The 25,124-nt window shown below is 46.5% G+C and overlaps 1 protein-coding gene across 1 annotated transcript; it reads left to right on the plus strand.

Annotated features, from left to right (window-relative positions):
* The first annotated feature begins 265 nt into the window (after window positions 1–265).
* Window positions 266–6,260, plus strand: FASLG (Fas ligand). Its single transcript, XM_035102107.2, has 4 exons — window positions 266–808; window positions 955–1,000; window positions 2,324–2,377; window positions 5,440–6,260. Exons 1-4 carry the CDS (start codon window positions 500–502, stop codon window positions 5,832–5,834), a joined length of 804 nt encoding a protein of 267 aa, XP_034957998.1. The 5' UTR covers window positions 266–499; the 3' UTR covers window positions 5,835–6,260.
* Window positions 6,261–25,124: the final 18,864 nt, after the last annotated feature.

A 25,124-nucleotide genomic window follows, 5' to 3' on the forward strand; every position in this document is an offset into this window, starting at 1 on the left:
GAAGGATTGCAGTCTTGGCTTCCAAAATAAATAAATCAGGCTGCCAGGAAAGCAGCCAGATCAAAGAGGAAAATGCAGGCAGCAGAAGTCTGAAGAAACATTCAAGTTTTAAAGTGGGAAACCAAAAACTACCAAGTAAGAGACAAAATTTGAACAAAAAATGAATAGGAAGCAAAACTGTATTTTGCTTTTTGCTCAAAAGGTCCATGTTTACAGTGTTTGTCTCTGAATGCATCTCATGTTTGGGTACACTTTGCACGAGGACCGTTCCTGCTCCCTGCTCCGCTCTGCTCCGCTCTGCTCTGCGCAGGCAGACCTCAGGTATCTTGCATCTAAGCAGTGGGTGGAAGCTCTGCTCTCTGAGGTTTTCTGGTGTCAGCCCAAGAGGCTTCTCAGTGGTGGGTGCAGGTGACGTCTGGGGACCCAGCACAGGAAGAGAACCCTTCTCTGACGCAGCATCTGAGCTTGGCTGGCGGGAGCAAGTGAGGAATCCAGACACATGGCTCTGCCTGCCATGCAGCAGAACCAGCACTGCATTTATCCCCAGGTCTTCTGGACAAGCAGCAGCGGAGTTTCTAGCTCTGAGTGTGCCCCTTCAGGACTTTGTCCCATCAGGTTTGGGCCCCATCAGGACATTCACCCTGCTCTGCCTGTGCCAGAGACCCAAAGGAAGAAGCAGAACAGAAAAGATGGCATATGCCTCTGTTTCCTGGTGGTTTCTCTGCTGACCCTTCTGGCCCTCACTGGGGTTGGGCTTGCAATGTTTCAGATCTTCCATCTGCAGCAGGAACTAGATGCTCTGAGAGAGGTAAATGGAGGCACAGAAATGGCACTTGGGGGAAGGGCACCCAGGGACCCTGGATTGGCAGCTCCTGAAGGTGGGGCCCTCAAGTGAAAAGGGACACAGGGTTTTTTTTATTCCCAAGTGTGAACGTCTGCCTTTTACATCCACAGCTTTCCTGCTCCGGGCAGGTGCCTCAATCTCCTGAGATGCTCAAAGGTGAGAAGTCCTTGTCCAGGGATGGTGGGGGAGAGAGAGGGGGGGAGAGGAGAGCCAAACGGGTGGTGGTGCCTGGGCTGCTCTGCCTGCATTTGCAGTTCTTCTAAAGTTTTTTTCATCTGTAATCACAACTGCCTATTTCTAGAGCTTGCTGTTCTTGCCACTGACTTAAAGAAACTTGGGCCACTTTGGATATCTCGGCTCATTACCTGAACAGTGACATGTTGAATGAAATGGCTGCCTTGAAGTACCAGTCCATGCTAGGTGCAGGGGGACTTTTCTCTGTCTGTTATTTCTGGATCCCCAGAGCTTTTGCTGCTTTGGGGATTTCTGGATAGGGCTGCATCGGGCCGATGATAAAGAGAGTGATTATAGCACACTTGAGAGTCATTTCTCTTACTGTCTGGCATATAATATTTTGATACAGAACTGTTTGTTGCTGTTCACACGCTTTTAAACAGAAATGTATTGTTTTCAAAATGGTTTCATCAGAAAAATCTGTGGTCTGCTAGTGGTGCTGGGTGCCATCAGCCTGAATTGGAAGTCCAGCTCTTGTGTTATGGGAGGTGGAGAGCATTCAGCTCTAGGGAGATGGGGACTTCTTTCAAGCAGCTAAGACCTGCAGGTGGCTGCATTTAAAGGCACTGCGAGAAAGCCCTCGGGGATCCACAATGGATTTGGAGATGTGCCCTTGTCCCAAACCAATTTGAAAACAGAGCTGAGAAGTTTGAGGAAAACATTGGGCATGACCAATGTAACCTGTTGCTTCTGTGCTGATTCTGCCTGTAAGGATCTCCGGGTGTTTGCTGGGAAACAGATTAGTCCTGGGTTGGGGGAGCAGCCAAGACTAGAATAAGATACAGTATTTGAAAATCAGTTTGGGATGCCTCGTGGGAGGAGACTCAGGAATAATATCAATAAGCTTAGAAGACAAGTTCCAAAACTCTAAGTTCTAGTACAGTCCTAGCTGGCTGTGTGGGAAACAGCACCCAGTCCATAAACTGGGCTGCTGAGGGAAATGAAATGTTAAGCACTCATCCTGCACCTCAAGGGCACAACTGCCTCTGAAAGATAAGCACAGGGCCACAGATCCTGCTTTAGTTTAGCACTTGTAGATCCCATTGATTTCAGTGCCAAAGGCCTGGGGGGTAAAGCCTATGGCACTCAGTGGCATAATTCTCGTTGAAATGGATGTGACCAAAATGTGCTTAACTTTGGCCTCTCAATTTCTTTAGAGCTGACCTCAATGCTTCCCCTTTCCATTTCTTCTCTCTGTTGGAAAGGTATAATGTGTTCCTTGCCCTCTTCTCTATTGCAATGTAGGATTTCTGAATGGAACAGCGGAAAAGAAAGTCAAGAGGAGAGCACACTTGACAGGTGGGCAGCAAATAATCCTGCAAACAGTGAGGGCAAAAAAAGCTGTAGCTGAGGAAACCAAAGAACTGGCTGAATTGTACTTGGAAAACTGATTTTCATAACCAAATCAGATACTTTGCAGTCTCTCAAAACTAATGGGAAAGGATGTGCTGTGGAACAGGTCAGGGAAAGTGCCTGACTTAACCCTTTTTGCCACTTCTCCCCTTGAATTTCCCCCCATCTTGGGCTGGGCAAAATGTCTGGAAAAAGGACTACAGAGGGAGAAGTGGGAGGTGCTTAAGCATTCCTCTTTGCACCAAATCACACATTTCCCTCCCACTGCTTTTGAGATGTTTGGAAGAGATAAGATTCTCTGGCTCTGGGCTGATGTCCTCATCCAGATGAGAGCACTTCTTTTTTTTTATATAATAATATTTTATTAATTTTTCCAAAAAAGGTATACAAAAAACTAAAGACAAAAAATAGAAAAAAGAAAAAACAATACAAAAACAAATACATATAAAACATGAAATCTTATCTCCCCTCACATTGTATATTGGGACCTCCTCGGGTTCCCCTCCCTGTGGTTCTTAAGTACATTTATAATTAGCAAATTCTATTTCAGAAATTATTCACCTTATAAAAATTTCTTCTTTTCCCTTTAAAATATCATGTTCACATATTCCACAGTTTGTTTACAACTTAATTTCTAATCTAAAAAGTTACTTTAGCATATTTTTTTAAATACAGTTTAAAATCTTTCCAGTCTTCCTCCATCGCTTCCTCTCCCTGGTTGTGGATTCTTCCGGTCATCTCCGCCAGCTCCATAAATTTGATCATCTTCATATGCCAATCATCAATTGTTGGTAGTGTTTGTAGTTTCCAGTTCTTAGCAATCAATAATCTAGCAGCTGTTGTAGCATACAGAAAGAAAAATACCTTTTTCTTTGGGATCTCATTCCCAACAATGCCCAATAGAAATGCTTCTGGTTTCTTAACAAATGTGTTTTTCAACACTTTCTTGAGTTCATTATAAATCTTATTCCAGAAGTCACTTACTATTGGACATGTCCACCACATATGGTAGAAAGAACCTTCTTCTTTTTTACATCTCCAACATTTATTGTCATTGTTATGATATATCTTTGCTAATTTTACTGGTGTAAGATACCATCTATACATCATTTTCATTGCATTTTCTCTTAATAAGCTACACGCAGTAAATTTAATGTTCTCTTTCTACAGTTTTTCCCATTCTTCAATCATAATATTATGTCCAACATCTTTTGCCCACAAAATCATAACATTTTTTGTTTGTTCATCTTTCGTATGCCACTCAAGCAACAGTTTATACATTCTGGAAAGTATTTTCGTCTTTGGTTCTAACAATTCTGTTTCCACCTTTGACTTTTCTGTTTGAAAACCAACTAGTCTATCCAATTTGAATACTTCATTTATCTGGTGGTATTGGAGCCAATCATCTAATTTACTTTTCAACTCCTCATAAGTTTTTAACTTAAATTGGTCTCCTTCTTCAATCAACAAATCTCTATATTTCAACCAACTGGTCTCCATATTGATCCTTTTGCGAGCCTTGGCCTCTAAAGGTGAAATCCAATTAGGTGTTTTCCTTTCTAACAAATCTTTATATCTGGCCCAAACTTTATACAATGATTTTCTGATTATATGACTTTTAAAGCCTCTGTGGGCCTTAACTTTATCGTACCAGATATATGCATGCCAACCATAAACATTGTCATAACCTTCTAAATCTAAGATATCTGTATTTTCCAACAAAAACCAATCTTTCAACCAGCAAAAGGCAGCTGCTTCATAATAAATTTTCAGATCAGGCAGGGAAAAGCCTCCTCTTTGTTTATCATCTGTTAATATCTTATGTTTAATTCTAGGTTTCTTCCCTTGCCATATAAATTTTGAGAGCACCTTTTGCCATTCTTTAAAACAATCCAACTTTTCAATTATTGGCAATGATTGAAACAGATACAACATCTTTGGCAAAACATTCATCTTAACAGTAGCTATACGGCCCAACAGAGACAATTTCAGTTTGGTTCAGCTTTCTAAATCATTTTTAACTTCATTCCATAATTTAACATAATTATCTTTGAAAAGGTTCAAGTTCTTAGAAGTCATATTAACACCAAGGTACTTCACTTTCTTAACAAAAGATAAACCAGTTGCTTCTTGTAGTTTCTCTCTTTCTTCAATATTCAAGTTTTTATCTAATACTTTGGTTTTTGATTTATTCAATTTAAAACCTGCTACCCTTCCGAACTCTTGAATTACTTCCAGAGCCCTTTGAATACTGGACTCTGGATCTTGCAAAGTCAAAACAAGATCATCCGCAAAGGCTTTAAGTTTATATTGTTTGTTCCCTACAGTCACTCTTTTTATTTCCTGATCCTTCCTAATCCTATCGAGCAAGACTTCCAGGACCGATATAAAAAGTAAGGAGGAGAGGGGACACCCTTGTCTTGTACCTTTCTCAATTCTAATTTCTTCTGAAACCATATTGTTTACAATTATTTTAGCTTTTTGCTCGGAATAGATCGCATTTACTCCATTCAGGAAACTCTGGCCCATCCCCATTTTTTCTAAATTTCTTTTTAGAAACAGCCAAGAAATATTGTCAAAAGCCTTCTCTGCATCTATAAACATCAAAATGGCTTTCTTATTTATTTTCTGCTCCAGCATCTCCAAAATATCCACGCAGATGAGAGCACTTCTCTGGGGGGCAGAGAAGGCATGCTGAAGCTCTGGCATATTGGCAGGTAGAGAAATGGAGACTTGAAGGGAGCCCCACCTTTTTTGCATTTTGTCTTGCGAGAGTAGCAAGCTGACAGGTTCAAGGTTCTCAGTCAGCGGTGAGAACAACTGACATCCACACTGCAAAGAGCAAACCAGCAAATGGCATTGGAGTCCACATTCTTCAGTGCTCTTCAGATTAGACATAAAGGTCATTTTGCTAAGTTCAAAGATATTAGGAAACTTTGCACTATAGTGGGGTCTGAGAAAACTGCTTGTTGTCTTCTTCTTTTCACCATGACATTCCATGTTTCTAGGCAAAGCAAACCAGCGATCGCTCCCACTGGAATGGGAGAGCACCTATGGGCATGCCTTCACTTCTGGTGTTCAGTATGAAAACAGGGGTTTGGTGATCGATGAAGCTGGCCTCTACTTCGTGTACTCCAAAGTGTTCTTCCGAGGTGGGGCCTGCACCCCCCAGCCTCTTGACCATGTGGTTTTCAAAAGAAACCCATCTTATCCCGATATCCAGGTGCTGATGGAGGACCGAAAGATGAGCTACTGTGTGGCCAGGCACATGTGGGGCAGGAGCAGCTATTTGGGTGCTTTGTTCAACCTTTCCAGGCAGGACAGCCTGTATGTGAGTGTCTCAGAAGTCACACTGGTGAATCCTGAGGAGTCAAAAACCTTCTTTGGCTTATATATGCTTTAGGGGTGGGTGGAAGACTAGCATTCATCGAATATGCTATGTGAAAATTATGAGCAACATGAAAATTATCTGGAACAGCTTATGGACTACAAACGTTGCTTCTCTAGGAAGCCCATCGGACTCCATGACTTCACTTTTTACGCTGAGATGTTCAAAGAAGACCTGAAGTGGATCTCCACAGATTCAAACTGAGGTCGACTTTTCCTCCTGGATTCCTTCAGAGACAAAACAGCCACGAACCACACATGACTTGCTTTGCCAAAGGGTGCCAGGAAGTCCTCCATTTGGGCAAAGCAGGGATTTTGTGGCATAAAAACCTGTCCCTATTGACCAAATGTAGCAGTCAAATTTGGATCCATATTTGAAGAGATGTTCTTTGATTGTGTGGCAGCTGAGGTGTGAAGGGAACAGAAACAAGGGCGTACCCACCACGGGGCAAGTTAGGGCAGCTGCCCTACTCTAGAAGCAGGGCTGGTGGGCAGAGCCGGAGCACAGCCCGGCGGAGCGCGAGTTCGCCATTCCCGCCGCGCCGCGCCGCACCCTCCAGCTCCCCGGCGCGCCCTCAGGCAAGGCCAAGCGCGGCGGGGGACCAGGGAGCGCGGCTCGGTGGGCGGGAACGCCGAACTCACGCTCCGCTGGGCTGGGCTCCGCCTCCGCCCACCAGCCCTGCTTCTAGGGAGGGGCACAGCCCGGCGGAGCGCGAGTTCGCCGTTCCCGCCCACTTTGTGGCCCCTCCCCTTCCGTGCCTTGGCCCCTCCCCTTGCCCCCCCTAGTTTTGATCCTGGGTACGCCCATGAACAGAAATGTTTTCGGTTAGTTCCTAGCATGTGCCCACCTAGCTGCTAGTCTAGTTCCATCCAACGTTTATGTCTGAGGGCTGGCCTGTGCTGCAGCTTCCCAGGCGTTCCCATCAAGTGAAGGCCCATTGGGTTGCTGTCATTCATTGGACACACTTTTAAAACTTCCCCAGTGCCAGAAATTGAAGCCACCCTTTTCCAGCCTACCTCTTTGGCTCTAGAGTTAGCCAACTCTCAACCAAAAGACACTTCTCTCTGTGCTCAGAGGCAGGCAAAGCCCCACAAAGTACGGTGAAACTCTGGCACCACCCTCAGCATCCCTGATTCCCAGCAGCGCCTGAGCAGTTCCGACAGTGTTGTGAATGTGATGTAAGACAAAGCACTTTAAGATGAACATGGTCATGAAACTTTAAATGGGATTAGTTCCTATGCATTTTGGGTTTCCTCAACTCTGTGAAAAAAATTAGAATGATTTTTGTTTGGAGAGATTGCTGAGAAATTAAAGAGGCTAAAATATTCTGTCAGGTGAATACTCTCAATGTTTTGGGGTCTCTTCAGTCTGGAGGGGGGCTGGACATTATTCACAACCCAGAAAGTAACATGGAGATGTGGGGAATTTGGGATAGTTTGAGACTATCACAGTTTTTGGCTGGGATTCAGTCACATACTGGCAAATTCAGGTTGCACAGCTATAGTTGATTAGGAGCTGTTGCACAACAACCTTGCTTCCTCAAAATATTTTAAATTATGGAGCACATTAAACAGAATGACAAGCAAATGTAGTGGAATGTGTGGAATAACAATTGTTTTGATGCAATGTCATCCAGCCTCCCCTCAAACAAATTGGACTGAATGCTCATTTAATAGCCAACTGTGTCTATTCTGAGCTGGGAAAGGGAGGGGAGGGCTGTGCTTCTGCAAGGCCTGGCTCATGAAGGGAAAACTGTGGACACCCACTAGCCTTTTGCTTGCTTCTGGGAATTGCATTTCTTTGAACGACAGCAGAGAGATGCCAGTTTCTGACCTCAGTCTGCAAGAATTGGCTCACTCTGGTTTAGTTTCTCAGCAAGCTTGGTTTCTCAGGAAATGGGGCCCTTGGTCAGGAGACCTTTCCTTCTGTTGCAGAACTTTCCATCTGCTGAAAAGTGCACCACAACGCTGTACTGATTTGCATCTCATCGTCTGGTCGAGGTGGATTGGAAGCTTTAATAAGAAAGAAATTCCCACTTGAAAGCCCTGGATGGGACACTTATTCTAGAGCTGGTTTCAAGGGCCTTGGACCTGGAGACTAAACGTTTCTCTTCTAAATTTGGCTTTCTTGCCCATTTATTAAAAGCAGCTCTTCTTGGAATATGTAAGCATTTTAGCCAGATCTCCCTTGTAGACTTTGGTGCTGTGTGAGGTAAACTTTAATTATGAACCAGTCACAACAGGACAACCCTATACAGGCTGTGAAATTATTGAAAGAGAAATTACCTTTCCGACAGCACGGCTGGCTCACTTTCTGATGCTAACTCTGCTGTTTCAAACACCTAAGCCCAAATTCATTATACAAACCATTACAAGTAGTATCTTTTGATGTGGCAAAAGACATGATGTAACCTTAGTCTCAATGAGAATCTGACTTGAAAGGGCTAATTTTAGTGAAAAGAGTAGTTCTGAATGCAGAGAGAGAGAGAGAGAGAGAGAGACCACCACCAATTTGCAGCCCCTTCATGCATCTGGGAGGAGCTCCAGAGCTGCACCATTTCAGTCTGCCGTGTGGGCTTCACATTTTTAACACACGTTGTCTACAAATGACTCCCTCCCTCCAAGTAAAGGATGAACCCAGCAAGGAAAAGGCTGACCTCTGTGCCTGATGTGCTAAACTTTTCTTCTGCTTTGACTTGCACTAGGAGAGTTGCTGTGGGGGGGGGGGGGGTGGAGCCTGCAACTTCTCCCTGTCGCCTGAAGCGGCATCATATCCCCTCATTCTGCTAGGCATGTCAACTAGCCCTTGAACATTTCACCTGTGGTGGGAAAAGGGATCTAGGCCAAAAAGCATTCAAAGTATGCAGCCTGGGGTGAATATATTTTTGCCCACACACAAAAAGAAGAATATCTGAGCGGTGCAAGATGCCAGGGATTGCAGGAGCTTTCCCAAAGTTTGGTTTCCCTGGAATAAGGGACAGCAGAGAGTCTTTAGGATATATGATTTATTTACACATATCTACAAGCTGGGCCTATGATGAAGGGCCTCACAGCATTAACACCCCAGAAGGTTGTGCTTTCCCCATAGCCACAGCCTTGGATTCAAGCAGAAATCAAGCATGTCTCTCCCTCTTAGGCTTCAGTCTGCAGCCTGCTTCTCGCTCTCTCACACAACTCTGGCATTTTGTCCTTCTAACTACAGTGGTGCCTCGCTTAACGAATGCCCTGCTTAACGAAATTTCCGCTTAACAAAAGGATTTTTCGAGTGGAGGTTGCCTCGCTAGACGAATTTGCTTTATGAAAAATTCGTCTAGCGAATCGCGGTTTCCCATAGGAATGCATTGAAATTCAATTAATGCGTTCCTATGGTCAAAAAAAAATTCAAAAAAATTTCAATGCATTCCTATGGGATTCGCCAGACGAATTTTTCGTTATAAGAAAAGACCCGTGGAACGAATTAAATTCGTCTAGCGAGGCACTACTGTAAAAGCTAGTTGGGGGGCACAGAGCCACTTCCTTTGTTAGCTTAATGACATATACTTAGAGGGTCATTACCAAGAAGCTGTCCTGGCTATTCCAGCAATTGAATCCTTGCTGGATCCAGGGATTAGAAGGGACTCAGGCATACCCCATAGAATCATAGAGTTGGAAGAGACCACAAGGGCCATCCAGTCCAACCCCCTGCCAAGCAGGAAACACAATCAAAGCATTCCTGACAGATGGCTGTCAAGCCTCCGCTTAAAGACCTCCAAAGAAGGAGGTCCTTGGCAGCAAATTCCACTGTTGAACAGCTCTTACTGTCAGGATGTTCTTCCTAATGTTTAGGTGGAATCTTCTTTCTTGTACAGTGGTACCTCTACTTACGAATTTAATGCGTTCCGAATGCACATTTGTAAGTAGAAAAAAATTGTAAGTCGAATCCCATAGGAATGCATTGGGAGAAAAAATTCGAAGTCGAAGCAACCCTATCTAAAGTCGAAGCAACCCTATCTAAAAATTCGTAAGTAGAAAAAATCCTATCTAAACCGCATCCAAGATGGCGGACGGAGCTCCATTCGTAAGTAGAAACATTCGTAAGTAGAGTTATTCGTAAGTAGAGGTACCACTGTAGTTTGAATCCATTGCTCCGTGTCCGCTTCTCTGGAGCAGCAGGAAACAACCTTTCTCCCTCCTCTATATGAGATCCTTTTATATAATTGAACATGGCTATCATATCACCCCTTAACCTTCTCTTCTCCAGGCTAAACATACCCAGCTCCCTAAGCCGTTCCTCATAAGGCATCATTTTCAGGCCTTTGACCCAAACTCACAACAATATCTTTATAGTGTATGGGATGCTTCTCCAGGAAGCAGTTGGGGTCCACCAAGCACATCTGCCTCCCCCAAAAGAAAACAAGGCATCCCTTGCCTATCATTTCAGAGAGTTGGGTCTGGAACCCTTTATTAGATGATGGTTGGATCCCAGTTAGCTAGCGCACTGGTCTCTTATACAAACAGTAGGCAGCCGACAAGACAAGGAGCCACCTTGTGACTGACTCTACAGCTCTAGACTGACAAGGCAAGGAGGAAGAGATGAGATGAGATGCAACCAAAGCAAGGATTTCCACCCTCATCCCCAAGTCCCACCCTAATGATGCAAGCAGGAGGGAAGCAATCTGCCCCTTGTTTTGTACAGGAACTCTTTGCCCCAGAGAAGAAAAGGTTAAACACCCTCCTCTCCCCCCCCCCCCGCCCCCTGCTGCAGTTTGCACTTCCGGAAACTGCCTCACACCCTAAGTAGGCAAGTCTAAGCCAGAGGGAGCTTTGTGGTGTTCATGACACACTTCACACCTCTCGATAGGAAACTCTGCCACATCAAATAGATCCTGTTATGCTCCTCTGTGGTGGAAAGAGCCCCTGCTTTCATACTTGCGGGCAAAAGAAGTCAGGAACAGAATTACATCCTTCATGTGGTATTTATCAAGCCCCTTGCACCTCTCTTTTGGCACCAGAGAAGGACTTTGCCAGTTGCTGGAAGATTCTGCAAATTTATCCCCAAAGCGGGCTGAGTGGGGAGACTGTGGCTCACCCCACGGAGGAGCCTCAAAGGGCAGCGCCTCTCTTGAGCTGGAGGGCCATACCCTGCGCTCATCTCACCAGCTGCCCAGGAAGTGGCATTTGTGATACTATCCTATACATCAGTTAAAAACGAGAGGTTACTGCTCTGGCTCTTATAGCAGGATATCTGTAAAGTAACCCAACAGATTATTGATATCCATGCCGCAACAGAGCCCTGATCACTACAATACAAGAAGGTCAGGTAATGAAAGGAAATGTCAAGGGGTTTCATAAGATGTGCACTCTTGTTCACGGTGGCTGCCAGGACGGTGGCTCTGCGTAGGGGGCTACAGTCCAGGGATTATGTCTGCTTTGTTCTGCCATGTCACGACTCAGGTCCCCTCCCCTAACTCACTGTATAATAACTTTATTTCGTTGGAGCCCAGTAAAAGCAATTGTCTTTTTTTAAAAAGCGGATTCCCATTCCCATCCCCATTCAGAGCACGCTGAATTGGAGGCTTCCCTTGGGGCGGGTGTGCCTTAGAGAGAGGTGATATTGAGCTCCTTGCAGCAAGCTCTGCCTCGGTGTTGAGCATCCTGCCTGCTCCTCCTCTGTGTCCCCTGGAGGGGCTGCTCTTTCCTAATAATAATAATAATAATAATAATAATAATAATAATAATACTCTGCCCATCTGGCTGGGTTTCCCCAGCCACTCTGGGCAGCTTCCAACAGAAAAATGAAATAAAATAATTGATTAAACATTAAAAGCCTCCCTAAACAGGGCTGCCTTCAGATGTCTTCTAAAAATCTGGTAGCTGTTTTTCTCTTTGACATCTGATGGGAGGGCGTTCCACAGGCGCCCACCAAGAAGGCCCTCTGCCTGGTTCCCTGCAACTTGGCTCTTCACAACAAGGGAACCACCAGAAGGCCCTCGGCCCTGGACCTCAGTGTCCGGGCAGAACGATGGGAGTGGAGACGCTCCTTCAGGTATACTAAAGGTCAGCACCAACACTTTGAATTGTGCTCGGAAACGTACTGGGAGCCAATGTAGATCTTGTTATGTGGTTTCGGTGGGTGCTCCCAGTTACCAGCCTAGCTGCCACATTCTGGATTAGTTGTAGTTTCCGAGTCACCTTCAAAGGTAGCCCCACATAGAGCACATTGCAGTAGTCCAAGCGGGAGATAACTAGAGCATGCACCACTCTGGCGAGACAGTCTGCAGGCAGGTAGGGTCTCAGCCTGCATACCAGATGGAGCTGATAGACAGCTGCCCTGGACACAGAATTGACCTATGCCTCAATGGACAGCTGTGAGTCCAAAATGACTCCCAGGCTGCGCACCCGGTCCTTCAGGGGCAGTTACCCCATTCAGGACCAGGGAGTTCCCCACACCTGCACCCCCCTCCCTCACAGCGCTAGAGAATCTCGGTCAGCACCTGCCTGCCTTCTGTCCCCCACAAACAGTACTTCTGTCTTGTCAGGATTCAACCTCAATCTGTTAGCCGCCATCCATCCTCCAACTGCCTCCAGGCTGTCAGGAGTATGGGCAAGAGTCAGGCTCTGGGGCCTGTAGTGCTTTGCAGGACTGGGGCCTGCCTCAGCTTGTGCTGGAGCAGCAAGGCGTGGCCACACAGGTGAAGACCTCAGCTTGTGCTGGAGAGGCAAGGAGTAGTCACCCAGGTGGGGCCACTTGATATCTCACTGCACCTGGTGACAGGAGCTGGGAGGGATAAAAGCCCAGCATTTCCCTTCAGCTTTTTGCCACAGCAACGCTATCCTTGCCTGGTTGCATCTGGCCTCTTGATCCTTGCTCCGTCGACTCTTGCCTTGTCGACGCCTTGCTCCTCGCCCCTTGGACCTTTGCCTTGCTTCTTGTTCCTTGGACCTTCGCCTTGCTTCTTGTTCCTTGGACCTTCGCCTTGCTTCTTGTTCCTTGGACCTTCGCCTTGCTTCTTGTTCCTTGAGCCTTCGCCTTGCTTCTTGCCCCGTGGACCTTCGCCTCTGCCTTGCTCCTTGACCCTGCAACTGCCTGCTGCTGGACCCTCAGCCTTGCACCTGTTCCTGCTTCTTTATCACCATCTTGCCTCTGGTCCTGACGCCCGCCGACCGGACCGTGACAGTTTGCTGTGGCCCACCCACGTCCCGGCCAGGGTGCGAGATGGACAGAGCCCAGCCTATGGACCTCGCCACTGTGCTGAAGCACCTCCACATGCAGGTAGCTACGCTCCAGGGGGAGGTGTGAGCTCTTCGAGCAATCCCTGCTGCGGCCCCAGCCCAACGGACTCTCCCCATTCCAGTGCCACATAAATTCAGGGGGAGGCATGGGGCTCCTCCAGCCACTACCCCCCCCCCACAGGCTGTGGTCCTGGGTAGTCCCTGGTTGATCCGGCATGACCTCGCCATTTCATGGGCGCAGCGGACACTGTCTTTTTCATCATCCTTCTGCCAGGATGTCTGCGCTCAACCCCCAGTGTTACCTCCATTGCCACCAGCGCCGGGGGCGTCTCACCAGCCGACTCTTACTTCTTCCACCTTACAGGGGACTGCCCCTGACGGAATAGCATCTCTGGATGTCCGGTTAATCCCGGAGCCCTACCGGGACTTGGTGGACGTGTTTGAGAAGGAAGGGGCCGAGACTTTGCCCCCCCCCATCGGACTTATGATTGCCCCATTGATCTGCAGCCGGGAGCAGAGATACCCTTTGGCCGCATTTATGCCTTGTCGGCCCCTGAACTTGGGGCCCTCCGAGGGTACCACCCACACAATCATCCCTGCACCCCCGTGGCTTCTCTCATGCCTTCCGCCAATGATCGGGTCTCCCACATCCAGGAGACACAAGCCGACCTGGCACAGCACCTAGAGAGGGCCAAAGCGGACTATAAGGCGCAAGCGGATCGACGGCGGTGGCAAGGGCCTGCGTTCCAGGTTGGGGATAAGGTTCAGTTGTCCCTGGAACGATCTTGGGAACCAGCTGACTTCGTGCACACTCCCGCCAAGGTTCGGGCCTTCCATCGGAAGTTTCCAGATAAGCCTGGGCCATGACCGGGGGTGGAACCCCGTTTCCCTATGGGGGGGAGTACTGTCAGGAGTATGGGCAAGAGTCAGGCTCTGGGGCCTGCCTCAGCTTGTGCTGGAGAGGCAAGGAGTAGTCACCCAGGTGGGGACACTTGATATCTCACTGCACCTGGTGACAGGAGCTGGGAGGGATAAAAGCCCAGCATTTCCCTTCAGCTTTTTGCCACAGCAACGCTATCCTTGCCTGGTTGCATCTGGCCTCTTGATCCTTGCTCCTTGGACCCTTGCCTTGCCGACATCTTGATCCTTGCTCCGTGGACCCTTGCTTTGCCGACGTCTTGATCCTTGCTCCGTGGACCCTTGCCTTGCCGACACCTTGATTCTTGCTCCTTGGACCCTTGCCTTGTCGACGCCTTGCTCCTCGACCCTTGGACCTTCGCCTTGCTTCTTGTTCAGTGAGCCTTCGCCTTGCTTCTTGTTCAGTGAGCCTTCGCCTTGCTTCTTGTTCCTTGAGCCTTCGCCTTGCTTCTTGCCCCGTGGACCTTCGCCTCTGCCTTGCTCCTTGACCCTGCAACTGCCTGCTGCTGGACCCTCAGCCCTGCACCTGTTCCTGCTTCTTTATCACCATCTTGCCTCTGGTCCTGACGCCCGCCGACCAGACCGTGACACAGGCACTCACACAGGATTTAAATCCCTACTGTAAGCGGGATTTAAAGTTTAACAGGCTTGCTGTTAATCAGGATAGTTCCTCCAGACAAAGGACAGTGGAGGTTTCCTGCCGTATTTTGGCAGGTGTTTGGGGATATTGGTGTCAGTAGTTGATGCCGTTCTTGTTTGCCTTTTCACTTCAGCACTACTCGCTTCAGACTCCTGTGATTTGAATGGGTGACCCCTCCCCACTTTGTCTGCAACACCCTCCTGCTCATTGTCTGCCAGCATCTGCTTCAGATTTACATCAACAACAAACCCAACCCGAATTCCCAGGTTTCAGCAGACATCGCTCTTCCTAAGTTGTCCCAGGCCCTGCTGCTCCCAGGTCCAGTTGGCTCTCCCTGGGACGCCGGAAGCGAGTTGTGCCTTAGCCGCTGCAAAGCATAAAATGAAAAGTCAGGAAGGAAGCCGGGAAGTGGGCTGCCATAGGCTGGTCGGTTTGCTCTGGGCTTCTAGATAGGGACTGAATACGGCAAACGGGTCACTAGGATATTGAAAGCCACATTGGAAACAGCTTTGCATACTTACTTATTGGGTTTCCCCCAGAAAGGGAAAATCTGGATTACATGGAGATAAGGGATAAAGCCTACCATTTTGATTCCAAGAGGCAGAGGCGCCATCTAGGGGGGCCAGGGGGCTGAGCCCCCCAAAAATTTACAATAAGGGTCCAGGCCTCCTCAATATTCCAGAGCTGCAACGGCGGAACCTGGCGCATGTGCCAAGAAGTCACCTGGACCATGCAAAAAGTAAAAACCTGATCCTTGTTTTTACAAGTTAAGCCATGCTACAGTCAAAGAAACAGACAGCCCCTGCAATTTCCTTCCTTTCCTTTCTTTCAAGCTCCATCTTTTTCTTATTGGAAGTAAACCCTCGCTGACGCAAGAAGGGGCAGCTGTGGTTCTCCAGAGGTTTCTAGACTCTCCTCAGCCACAGCAAATGGGGCCAACAGTCAGCAGTGAGTGATGGAAAATCTGTCAACTCTGAAGAGCCCCAAGTTCCCCATCCCTGAGCTGGAGAAGAGGGATAGAGGGAGTGAAGAGAATGCCTCTCCTGACCTCTTGATAATGGGGGGGGTGAATTTACCTTCCCCACCCCCGCTTTCCTACTTGAGAAATGCATGAGGGGTGGCAGCAACACAACCGGCCTGTGCCCTGGCAGGGCACAATGCCACCGCCCCCATTTGGTCTTTCATGGGCATCTAAAAAGGTGCCTTACATTTAGCTGAGAAAAGTCACAGGAACCCAGACAAATAGGTTTCTAAAAGGCTTGGGAGATGGAGCAAGCTTGTTTTCTCCTGCTCCAGAGGGTAGGACTGGAGGCAATGGCTTCAAAGTACAAGAAAGGAGATTCCAACTAAACATTTGGAAACACTTACTGACAGCAGTAAGAGCTGTTCAGCAGTGGAACGGTTTCCCTCTGTCAGGGATGCTTGCTTTAGCTGAGATTCCTGCATTGCAGAATGACCCTTGGGGGTCCCTTCCAACTCTACGATTCTAGGATTCTATGGCAAGAGGTTTTACAAGAGAGAGACAACCTGTTATGAAGATGGTGGCATTAGCGGCCATTATGTTGATCAGAATGTACCGGTAGGTTCTTGTTTATGCATGTGCTTGGTAGAATCACTCTCTCTCTTGTGGCTCCTGTGACTTGGTCCTTTTCTTACTTCAGAGAGAGAGAGAGAGAGAGAGAGAGAGAGAGAGAGAGAGAGAGAGAGAGAGAGGCTCTGTTTGTCTGCCTAATACGGTGTCCAACCATTGCTCCCTCTGGCTCAGTACTGCCTTCCCTGAGTCCCTCTGGGGTTTCATAAAGGACTTTCCCCCAAGCCTAGTTGGAGATGTCAAGGATTGTACCTGGGAGCTTCTTCCTGCAGCTACACCTCTCCCCCCCCCCGAAGAGGGAGGCCTCCATTCTGTCATTCCTTGGTGAGGCTCCATCCTGCTAGACTGACTTGCCATCCTGGTGCTCTTTGCAGGGAGCTCGCAGCAAGAGCACCCTTGCAACTACCTTCTCTCTTGCTTTTTCTAGTTCCTTCCTTGGCAAAAGGGTTGTACGACAGAGTTTGAATGAGTCTTCCCACCACCCAATACTGATGACGTTACTAGCTAGTAAACAGACCTGACTCCAGGCTAACTTGAAATTCTGCTCTGTGCCCTAGAAACCTCACAGCCTACTGCCAGGAAATAGTCCCTGGAGTTCCAGTGTGCAGCCACTGGATGGCAGCAGTGACACATTTTTGACACTGGGCAAACTTGGCACTTGTGCTCATTTCACAATTGCGCTCATTTCACACGCTAGCAAGGTTATGCTTAAAATTCTACAAGGCAGGCTTAAGCAGTATGTGGACCGAGAACTCCCAGAAGTGCAAGCTGCATTTCGAAGGGGCAGAGGAACCAGAGACCAAGTTGCAAACATGTGCTGGATTATGGAGAAAGTGAGAGAGTTCCAGAAAAACATCTACTTCTGCTTCATTGACTACGCCAGGGGTGGCCAACTCCCAAGAGACTGAGATCTACTCACAGAGTTAAAAACTGGCAGTGATCTACCCCCTTTTTGGGGGTTCAGGTCAAAGTTGTTGAGTTTTTTTATGGAGGAGGTAAAATGTTGAGCTTTTTTTAGGGGAGCCACCGTTGTTCAGCTTCTATGGGGGGAGCCAATGATCTACCAGAGATCTACTGTAGACGTCCAGTAGATCTACCTGTTGGACATGCCTGGACTAGGCAAAAGCACTTGACTGTGTCGACCACAGCAAACTATGGCAAGTTCTTAAAGAAATGGGAGTGCCTGATCACCTCATCTGTCTCCTGAGAAATCTCTATGTGGGACAAGAAGCTACAGTTAGAACTGGACATGGAATAACTGATTGGTTCAAAATTGGGAAAGGAGTACGACAAGGCTGTATATTATCTCCCTGCTTATTTAACTTATATGCAGAATTCATCATGCGAAAGGCTGGACTAGATGAATCCCAAACCGGAATTAAGATTGCCGGAAGAAATATCAACAACCTCAGATATGCAGATGACACAACTTTGATGGCAGAAAGTGAGGAGGAATTAAAGAACCTTTTAATGAGGGTGAAAGAGGAGAGCGCAAAATATGGTCTAAAGCTCAACATCAAAAAAACTAAAATCATGGCCACTGGTCCCAACACCTCCTGGCAAATAGTAGGGGGGAAATGGAGGCAGTGAGAGATTTTACTTTCTTGGGCTCCTTGATCACTGCAGATGGTGACAGCAGTCATGAAATTAAAAGACGCCTGCTTCTTGGGAGAAAAGCAATGACAAACCTAGACAGCATCTTAAAAAGCAGAGACATCACCTTGCCTACAAAGGTCCGTATAGTTAAAGCTGTGGTTTTCCCAGTAGTGATGTATGGAAGTGAGAGCTGGACCATAAAGAAGGCTGATCGCCGAAGAATTGATGCTTTTGAATTATGGTGCTGGAGGAGACTCTTGAGAGTCCCATGGACTGCAAGAAGATCAAACCTATCCATTCTGAAGGAAATCAGCCCTGAGTGCTCACTGGAAGGACAGATCGTGAAGCTGAGGCTCCAATACTTTGGCCACCTCATGAGAAGAGAAGACTCCCTGGAAAAGACCCTGATGTTGGGAAAGATTGAGGGCACAAGGAGAAGGGGACGACAGAGGACGAGATGGTTGGACAGTGTTCTCGAAGCCACCAACATGAGTCTGACCAAACTGCGGGAGGCAGTGAAAGACAGGAGTGCCTGGCGTGCTATGGTCCATGGGGTCAAGAAGAGTCAGACACGACTAAATGACTAAACAACAACAACAAATTTGGCGCATTTTTTCCACCCTGGGAAAATTGCACACAATTTTTTTAAATTGAACCATTGAGGAAAGGGACTGTTAACTAGTTTTTCAAAGAAAAGGACCCACAGTTTGTTTTTGTGTAGTCAGCAATGTGCAAAGGCCACAAATGCATGTGAGAGTGGCTTTTGTGTTTTGATTTTTCAGATCCTCCCTCCTTCCAACCCTGTTTGTGCATTTCTAGGTAGGGGATGCAAAACAAGACCTGGCCTTTTCTTAGAGCAGGAATGGGGGACCTGTGGCTCTCAAGTCTTCTCATCCCTCACCATTGACTAGGCTTTCTGAGGCTGATAGAGTCCAACAGCACCTGGAAGTCCATGGGATCCCCACCTGTCCTAGAGAGTTTCCTTTCTCTCTGCCTCTTGCTCTCTGTGAGAAATAATGTCTCCAGCCACCTAATGTGCCTTTCTCCACAAGCATAAAGATAATTAGCGATTTATCATAGTAAGAGTGCCACAAAAGAAGGTACAGTGTGTATGGGAAACAACCCAGAAGATATTGTCACGAGGAGATAGTGGCATGGCTTGGAGTTCTCCACATGTCCTAGCTCCACCCCAAACTTACCTTATTGATGTGTGTCACTTTAAGGAAGGAAAGCCTGGATATTTGGCGACAGGTGTTGCTAGTTAAGATCAAGTTCCCTATAAAAGGCAGGCATTTGGGATGGGAGAGAGAGCCTCGTCTCAGAACCAGGGCTAGGGTGTTGTGAGTTGGTCTGTCCTACCTATTTGAGGGGCTCCTGGAGCAGATTGGGGACATGTTGGTTTGGGTATGTATGTTTTTCTGTCTTCAATAAAGGTGCTTTGGTTCACCTCCTACCTGTTTGGTTCATTTGTCCTGATATCCTTGAAAAGAAGCCCTGCATTTGGCAGAACACAGTGGTACCTCTGGTTAAGAACTTAATTTGTTCTGGAGGTCCGTTCTTAACCTGAAACTGTTCTTAACCTGAGGTACCACTTTAGCTAATGGGGCCTCCAGCTGCCGCTGTACTGCCGCCACACAATTTCTGTTCTCATCCTGGGGCAAAGTTCTTAACCTGAGGTACTATTTCTGGGTTAGTGGAGTCTGTAACCTGAAGTGTCTGTAACCTGAGGTGGCACTGTACTGAGGTGGCTCAAAGATATCTCTGCATCTGCATGAGCCAGCCATTTTCTTTGCATCTATAAGTAATCCAGTGTTGCTTGCAATGAAGCACAGCAGGGAAAATGCTGCCCAAATGAACCAGGTTAGCTTTTCTGAGCAGATGAAACTTACTATTCTGCTTTTAAAATTGGGGTGTGTGTGTAGGGTTATTGATTTGTTTTGTTGTTCTCAGGTTTTTTAAAATGTCTTTTGGTGTTTTTTCTTGTACAGTGGAACCTCGGTTTATGAACACCTCGGTTTATGAATTTTCGGTTTATGAACACCGTGGACCCATCTGGAACGGATTAATTCATTTTCCATTACTTTCAATGGGAAAGTTCGCTTCAGTTTATGAACGCTTCAGTTTATGAACAGACTTCCGGAACCAATTACACCCATGCTTCAGTTTATGAACGCTTCAGTTTAAGTACTCTGCGGACCTGTCTGGAACGGATTAATCCACTTTCCATTACTTTCAATGGGAAAGTTTGCTTCAGTTTATGAACGCTTCAGTTTAAGTACTCTGCGGACCGTCTGGAACGGATTAATCCACTTTCCATTACTTTCAATGGAAAAGTTCGCTTCAGTTTATGAACGCTTCAGTTTATGAACAGACTTCCGGAACCAATTGTGTTCATAAACCGAGGTACCACTGTATTTTTATGCTGCGGACCACCCTGAGATAGACACATTTAATAAATAAATGTTATTTGGAGTGCTGCCTGCTAGGGATGCAGGTACCCCACTATATACAATGAAGCAGCTTGGGGAAGCTCCTGAGAAGGCCAGGCAGTAAGGCTGCGGGTCATTTGGAAACAGGCAGGTGTTGTCATGGTGTCATGTTGCGTACATTTCTGCAAAAAACAAAAAGATTGTGTCCCTTGTGTTGTGACTTTCAGTAATTCAGAAATCTCTTGGAAATATCAGGAGAGTGCCTGTGAGTGGCAGAATGGAGAGAGGAATGCTGTTTTCATTTTAATGTTTCCTGATAGGCACCTTTTGCATAGAGGGGCTTCGTTGCTGACAAAGCATCTTTGTGAATGTGAGCCAGTAGGACCTTATACATGTTGCAGAGCCTCCAAGGAATCTTGCCCCATCCCCCCCCCCGATGATGCATCCAGATGTGCATCCTGATGTCAGTGCTGAAGATGCAGCAACCCCCCCATCTCAGTTGAAGTGATGCTTCCTAGACCTAGACAAGAGCCACCCCCCAAGAGCCCCAGCATACCAACATGCATATTATGTTCTACGTTCCTGTGATGATGCTTGGATGTGGTGGATGAGGAACTTGAATCCGAGCCAGATGGAGGCATGTTGGGTAGATGCTTCCCACATCCAAGAGTCTGGTCAACTGCCCATCCCCATAGGAGCAGGTTTGCATTGGGGGGGGGGGGCCTTCCAGATCCAGCTTTGTCACTGGTGGAATGACATTACAGCTACAAGTCCTCAAGGGAGTTGTGAATAATAAGCCCTTCAAGGACAACCTCTGATGGACTTCTGCTCAGAAAATATATTCTCTCACCAAGTCAAAAAATTAAGAAGCTACTGGACCTGCTGTGTAAGTTGTTTTCAATGGAAAGAGAAAGAATATCGTCTGGATCTGTTCCAGTGACTTCTGAAAATGCTGCCTTCCCAATGCAATGGGTGGTAATGAAGATGACGCATTGTGATAAGATCAGGAAGAAGAGAACAACAATGAAAGTGACAAAGATGAAGAAAGCCATGATGACTAAACTGGCTAAAGCATCTTTCTTTGAACTGAAAGAAATGGAGGGGGAGCAGTGATAATGAAAATGAATAAAACATCTCGTTGGGAATTGAAAAACTCTCACAAGTGTGTTTGTGTGTTTTGTTGTTCCTGTAATACCTTTTCAGTATATTCCTATATTTTTTTCCTTTCAAAGAAATCTTGTTTTAGCAGAGTGGCCTGTATTTGGGGGCTGTCTGTATTCAGGTCAATATGGCACTTATTCAGAAGTAAATCCCATTGTGTTCAATGTTGTTTGCACTTAGTAAATGAGTTTACAGCTGCAGCTTCCCAGCTTCTCTGAAAGTTTTATTATAAACACCCTTGTTTAGGAATTTGCTGAATCCCATATTTTCATTTTTCAGATTAAGGATTTATTTATTTTCATTTTCACCAAGAAGCCAGTTGATGACAGTAAGGGTGTACAGATGTGGCACAGCTGGCATGAGATGGGAGGCCAACCAGGCAGTGGGGGATCAGCACTCCAAAGTCCTTTGGGGTGGAAGGAGAATTAGACTCCGTGTGAAAGTATATAAGCTTAGAAACACAGAGCCCTGAGATACTTCAAAGGTGTCTCAACGGACAAGGCAGTGTTTGCATCAGAGCCTTTGCATCAGAGAGGTCTTATCTGATATTTTCCCCAACTATAGTTGTACTAGCTGGCTGGGCCACACATTGCTGTGGGTTTTTGTGTTAAATTGACCATTTCCTGTTAAATTGACCTTCAGAGTCTCCCTTCAGAGTCCCCTCACCTGCCCTCTCCCAACCCTGACTCCCCTACTGTAAGTTTCAAAAATAATACTCCCCCACCCACGCGTGTTCCTGAAAATGTCCCCACCCCCCCCACTGCTTTGGCTGACTCAGGGTCCTACCTCCCCCCCCCATGGCTATGTGTTTCCCCCCTCCCTTTGTTGTGCCTCATCCCTGTGATTCCCCCACCCTGTGAAAGGCCTTGTTCTGTTTGTTTCTCCCTGCTTGGCAATGCTGCGGCCTATTGAAAAAGCTGGGCCTTGTTGCTGCAAAAGGCCTGCTTTCAGTTGGTTGCTGTGGAATGTTGTGATGTCATCTGGCAGCGCAGCTTTGGAGGCGGCAGTGTGTGATCTGCCTGTCTATTGGATGCTGCTGGAGTTTTCAGAGCTTCTGGTGGTGACGTCTAATTTGGGTGCCACTTTTTTGTGTTTAATCATTATTTTAGGTGTGAAAGGTGTGGTTTTCTGGAATTTTTTTAATGTCAGATCCCTCCCTGATGGGCATGGAACGTTGTGGCCAAATTTGTTACATTACGGTTCAACAGTTATGGAGAAAGGCTGTGACCTCCCCGCGCGCAATGCCTACAAATATATATGGTGCCATGGGACATTTTCAAATGTTAAGTCTGTTTATGACAAAAGCCAGAAAGCCCAGGGGTACTGCTGCTTTTCGCTAAAAAAAGGAATATGTTCTACAATCTGCTTAAAGTGTATTGTTGTGTAGGATAATGTCATTATTTATGATGTAACCAGATCATGAGAAATTCTGGGTCCATAGAAGACAGCTTCAAATATCCAAAGTTCTTCACATCAATCACCAATGCTTATTGTTGTCTTCTGCTCAGAACTTCTATAGATGTGGTGCTCACTGCCTTAGAGAGGGGATTAGCCATGCTCATGGTGCAGAGGACTGTCAAGGGTGCTCTTAGCCATAACAGCTAATGGAAATGCCAACTCAGGCACAGAATAACTCTGATTCTCTGAACTACCATTTCTGGAGACAGACAAAAGAGAACGGTTGCCTCATATGCTGCTTGTTGGGCTGCCCACTGGGAGAAGTCGGAAGCTGGACTGCATGGAGCTTTGGTTTGTTCCAGGGGGCATTTCTTACATTCTTATGGTCTTGGCTCTGACTACAGTGTTCAGTTGGGTGTCTGCATGTCCAAACATGTACAACTCTCTCCTTGAGATTCGAAACTCTGCTTTTATTGTGGTGAGATGCTGATTTGCAGACAGTTGAGCACCCAGACACCATGCAGAGGTCCTTTGAGATATTCTGGAGTTTCAATTTCAATGAACCTGGAGGATGTGGGAGTGTGGGATTTTGTGTGGTGGTATCAGGTATTCAAAACAATGTACACAGGGCTTCCAGACACTCTGGTTTCTAACTTAGAAAGACTGGAGGGCAGCAATGGAACTCTGGGTAAAACTGCTGAAATTCCGGTGACATTTGCTATGGAACTATTGAAATTAACAGTTGACCCACAATTATTTTTTCCCCAGGAAGAGCCAATGTTTTTCCAAAATATGGAGCCTATTGTGAGATCACTTCTTGCACCACCTTGGCATGACAACTGAGAGCAAAACTCTGTTTTTGAGGACTACTTGCAATGTACTCCCGTAGCTTAACAAACTGCTCTGATATTGCGAACGTTTTCACATTGTGTGCTGGGCTGGGGCAGCTTTTCAGATACAAGATGGATGAGCTGGCCCTTTTCAACATGATTGCTGCCAGGGCCAGCGCCAGGTTTTGGTGGCCCCCTCCTCCCTCTTGGCCCATTCCTTCAAACTGAAACAAATGTTGACTGACATAGCAGCCCCACCACTAGCAAAGAAAGAGATAAACATTTGAATTTCACTAATTACCTTTTAAAAGAGTTGGTTACAGGTAGGTAGCCGTGTTGGTCTGGATCGAAGTAAAATAAAAAAATTCCTTCAGTAGCACCTTAAAGACCAACTAAGTTTTTATTTTGGTATGAGCTTTCGTGTGCATGCACACTTCTTCAGATACAGTCTTTAAGGTGCTACTGAAGGAATTTTTTTATTTTACTTTTAAAAGAGATTTGTGAACAGTACAAAACTGAGCAGTGCAACTTAGTCTCGTGCCACAGTCTCAGTCACAACAAAGCAAGTCCATGTGAGCTGAGAGGGTTAATAGCTCAGCAGTCGTCCTGTATCACGAGGGGCCCTGTGACGTGTCATGGAAACAGGAAACAGGAAGTAGTACCTGTTGCTGTTGTGTTTTGTAATATATGACATTGTCTGTTTGCATTCTGTTCTGTTGTTCTGCTGTTCGTAGCAGCTGCAGCATCATGGAGATGAACACTCCAGGCTGAAGTTGCCCTAACAATAAATCTCTGTTTAAACGAACAAGGGAGTGAACGTGAGTTATTTTCACAGGCACGGAAAGCTAGATAAAGTTTCCACTGCTACTGGACTGTTATCTGAACTTGGAAGGAAAATTCCTGGACGGTTTAGAAACGAGGCTTGATATTTGTGAGGAAACGTACTGGGCGAGTACTGCAACACAGCCAAAGTTGTCGTAGGCAGATCGATCTCTCTGCTATCCTTCTGCCTCACAAGGCCGTGTTTATTGATATATGCCAGTTAGACTACTGGACATTCTACCCAAGTTGCCTGCATTTGCCATGCTGGCTACCTGCAAAGTTCTTCATCAGGCCTAACAATCCGTCCTGCTCCATTAAACTTCTTCCCAACATGGAACAATTGGATCTGAACTGCCACCACTTGATGCAGCAGGAGGGGACAGGCTGCAGGTCTGAAGAATTTCCTGTTTTTCACTAGAACTCACCAACCAGCTAGAACCCCAAAATCCACCAACCAAAGCAAAATGACACACACTTATAACTACCACCAACCCACTACTTCTTCATGTATCTAACAAAATGAGCTCGAGTCTATGCAAATTTATGCAGTAATAAATTGCTTAGTTTTTAAAGTGCCACATGACTGACTCTTTGCTGTTTTTACTTAGAATTAAGGAATGCTAAACCCAGGAGGAGCAAGGATGAACAGAGCTTGTAGGGTTGTTATTTTTTTTACACAAAAGATCACTTCCTTTTTGCAACCATTTCT

The sequence above is a fragment of the Zootoca vivipara genome, chromosome 7, assembly GCF_963506605.1.
Source record: "Zootoca vivipara chromosome 7, rZooViv1.1, whole genome shotgun sequence".
In the NCBI taxonomy this organism is placed as follows: domain Eukaryota; kingdom Metazoa; phylum Chordata; class Lepidosauria; order Squamata; family Lacertidae; genus Zootoca; species Zootoca vivipara.